Source organism: Triticum aestivum, chromosome 3A (genome assembly GCF_018294505.1).
Source record: "Triticum aestivum cultivar Chinese Spring chromosome 3A, IWGSC CS RefSeq v2.1, whole genome shotgun sequence".
Taxonomy (NCBI): domain Eukaryota; kingdom Viridiplantae; phylum Streptophyta; class Magnoliopsida; order Poales; family Poaceae; genus Triticum; species Triticum aestivum.
In genome coordinates this window covers 686,409,634-686,413,261 of record NC_057800.1, presented here as the reverse complement: position 1 = coordinate 686,413,261, position 3,628 = coordinate 686,409,634, and the positions used below count along the sequence as shown (strand labels likewise).

General features: G+C 42.7%; 1 protein-coding gene across 1 annotated transcript; it reads left to right on the top strand.

The window, feature by feature from the left end:
- Nucleotides 1-2,958: 2,958 nt before the first annotated feature.
- LOC123059095 (uncharacterized) lies at nucleotides 2,959-3,628 on the top strand. Its single transcript, XM_044481737.1, has 2 exons — nucleotides 2,959-3,067; nucleotides 3,184-3,628. The coding sequence occupies exons 1-2, from the start codon at nucleotides 3,004-3,006 to the stop codon at nucleotides 3,579-3,581; spliced, it is 462 nt and encodes a 153-aa protein (XP_044337672.1). The 5' UTR covers nucleotides 2,959-3,003; the 3' UTR covers nucleotides 3,582-3,628.

The following is a 3,628-nucleotide window of genomic DNA, read 5'->3' as shown; positions in this document are numbered from 1 at the left end:
TAACCGGGGACATGGCTAACCATGATTAGTTTATACACTCTGCAGAGGTTTGTGCACTTTTCCACACAAGACTCGATCTCCTCCATTGGGATTCTCGCACTACATGGTGTTTGAGAAACGGATGACCAAGAGATAGTCTTTCAGGAGCGCTACCACCTTATGATTGGGTAGACCGTTACACCTACTTTCCTCTACATCTGCTAGTCTATCACTGTAAGAGTTTGCACGACTTAATCAACTATGCTAGAGCCCATAGTAGCTTGTGGCTGCACACAGAAGTTTCTAGTATGAATAATCTCATGATCCCTTTGAGCCTGGGTGGCGGTCCATAAAGAAAAACAGGCAATCGCTGGAATACCCAGGTGCCTCAATCCACCCAGATGTGTATTTAAGTTGCCACCTTAAGTTGAACCATTAATTAACAACCTCACATCTGTCATGAAATACTCTCAAACCCAATCCACGTCTACAAGCATAGCATGACATAAGCAAACGTAGAAGTAACTCCCAGGGTTAGATAATAAAATAGGTAGTAGGTACTACCTTAACTACTTCCCAAAACCCACATATTAATCAGATCCTATTCATGCAGTTGTTTGAGGATTGATCTAATACAATAAAACTGGGTAGTAAGAGGTATGATCAAAGTGTTACTTGCCTTGCTGATGATCCGTGAAACCTAGAGATTCGAAGTAGCAAGCGGCGCACTCTGGGTACTCTATCGCAAACAAACAAGCACACAATAAGCACTCATCTAATGCACAGTTAAAACTCAAATAAGAGATCTAACCAGAAAGTTCAACTTAAAAACTCCGGTTTGCAGAAAGAAACAAATCGAACGAAACAACGAAAGTCAAACGGCGAAAAAAACAAGCTTCGATTACTAATCTGGACCTAAGTCAAATTTTACAGAAGCAAAAAACTTGTTTGAGTTGGTTAAACGAAAAGAGGGTTTCGAGACGAAACTCTAGGCGCTTGAATCACCTGATTCCGATAAACGAGCAAAAAGTTAAACTAAAACAAAAATTGGATCAGAAATCGCGATCAGAAATAATCGCGGAAAATCCGCGAAAAGGAAAAAAACTGACGAACAGATTAACGAACGAACGTTCGTTAACTGAAACTAAACGGTGAACTCGTCCGTTAAAACGAACGAACAAGCGAACGCTCGCTAAATAAGTGAACCGATAAAACCGATCTAATAATAATAAAAATAAAATAAAACCTAGGGTTTTTAAAAAAACTGAATCGGTTTTCTTCAGAAAACCGGCGGCGGACGGCGCGTCTACCTCGTCGGACTCCGGCGGGACTCAGGGCTCCGGCGGGGTGAGGTGGCGTCGGCGGCGGGCGGCGCGGCAAGTGGCGGCGGCGGCACACGGCGGCGAGCGGCGGCTGCGGGAGGCGGGGCGGGTCGAGGTGGCGGGGTGAGGCGGCGGCGGTGGGGTATTTATGAGAGGGGGGCGGCGCGGCTTGGGGAAGGGGGCGCCGGGTCGGGGTCGGCCTCTGGAGGCATGCCCCGGTCGGACTCGGCGGCGGCGGAGGGTCGGTCTCCCGCGAGGGAAGGCGGCGGCTGCTTGGGCCTGGCCTGGCTCGGCTGGGCCTTCGGCCCAGTCGGGCGCGCAGTACTTTTTTTTAACAAATTTCGCCGAAATTAAGAAAAATTCTAGAAAATAAATAAAAATCTAAAAATGCCAAAATAAAATTTCACCGCCTAAATAAAATATTTTGAACGAGATGAACATTTTCTTGGCCCTAAAACGCAGTTTTGAAAAAACATGCATTTTTTCCTAAATTCAAATAAACTAGTCAAAAACTCCAAAATAAAATCTTATTTGATTTTTATTAAATCCTCAATATTTCTTTATTTTGGGAAAGTCATTTTATTCCCTCTCTCATATTTTTATAATAGAAATAATTGAAGATAAAATAAATAAAATCAAATGATCCTATTTTCAAAATTTGAGAAAACTCAAATATGAAAATAACGAAATCCCCAACTCTCTCTGTGGGTCCTTGAGTTGCGTAGAATTTATGGATCAGAACAAAAGCAAATAAAATATGATATGTAGTGATGATCTAATGTATAACATTCCAAATTGAAAATTTGGGATGTTACAACTCTCAAGGAGAGTCTTTTTGGGGACTTTTTGAGATTTTTCCAACAATGCCCCTCCATGCACCTATTGGCCCGCCACCCCATGGTATTGTTTGGTTGTTATTTTTCTATATACTAGGGATAACATGGTCATTTAATAATCTCTAGGAAGGGACTAGTGACTTTTTAGTCCCTGGAAACAAATAGGGAATGGCTTTTTAGGGACTAGAGACTTTTTAGTTGGGACTAGAAAAAGTCCTAGTAGGACTTATAAACCAAACAGGGCCTCGGTCGACTAAGGACTTAACGAAGTCTTAGTCGATGCTATATTCGTTAGATCTTACATGGAGATCCGTGTAAAATTTCTTTTTGAGTTTTTCTTTTCCTCTTCTTTATATGTTTTGTTACTTGACTGAGACTTCGTTAAGTCTTAGTCGACTGAAATCTAGCCACACCCTTTTTATTTACCTAAGCACCTGTATAGGCGTTTCGCATGAGGGATGGCCTTAACATAATTTGTTTTCCACAACGAGTTCACTCACAGATTTTTTTTGCATGTAACCAACTATGAGTAAGCAAGTATTATTTGTGTTTTGCTCTGACGTTGCCATCAATGTAATTGCACCAAGAGCGAGCAGAAATTTTCTTTTGGTGGGGTAGCATAACCTTTTATTTGGATACATATGATTAATTACTGGAGATAGATACTAATATACACAAATGCTTGTATCCAATATTTGGATTTCCATATCCTCTAAGCCATTACATAAATGTTTGTATCCAACATTTGGATTTCCATATCCTCTAAGGCATTGAATGCATAGCCAAGAGGAGTGCAATAAATAGCACTCGGACCCCGTTCTTCTCCTCACACCATCATTCCAACAACTTATTTTGAGAACTTGGCCATGGCGTTCAGCGGCGCTCAGATTCTCACTGCCTTCACCCTGGGCTTTCTTCTCATGGCCTTCTGTAAGTTTATATAGCAGTTTTTATCACATTGCAATTCCATGCAATTTTAGATCAATCGATGAAACAATTTGTACTATGATTTTCTGGTGCACATATTAATTCTAAGTCACATGCAGGTGCGGAGGCTCGCGTATGCACGACCCCTAGCAAGTGGGGCCAAAGGAGCATGTGCAAGACCACGGCTTGCATCGGGGCCTGTCAGTACGAGCACTTTAAGGGTGGGTACTGCTCCGATGAGAAATCAATTGTTGGCTACGAGGTCAACGAAGACAACGACGGCAACTACTTTCACATACCTAAGAGAAAGACGTGCATGTGTACATATGAATGCAGGAAAAAACCCACCACCACTGTGAGAACCTACGTGCCTAAGCCACCGGGTGAACCCGAGGTGCCCGATCCTAAGAAGAAGAAGAAGCCGCCGCCATATGAACGTGATGTGCCAGAGCCGCCCTCGGGAGAAAACAAGAAGAAAAGCTTCCGCCAGCTGCCAACCAGTGAGAAAATGGTCTAGTCCGCCCATCCATGGAAAATGATTTCAATAAGAAAGGAATTAATCAA

Excerpts from the sequence above, each read along its gene's own strand:
- LOC123059095 (XM_044481737.1), top strand. The coding sequence starts at position 3,004 with ATGGCGTTCAGCGGCGCTCAGATTCTCACTGCCTTCACCCTGGGCTTT. Across the intron at positions 3,068-3,183 it reads CTTTCTTCTCATGGCCTTCT|GTGCGGAGGCTCGCGTATGC; the intron begins GTAAGTTTATAT and ends AGTCACATGCAG.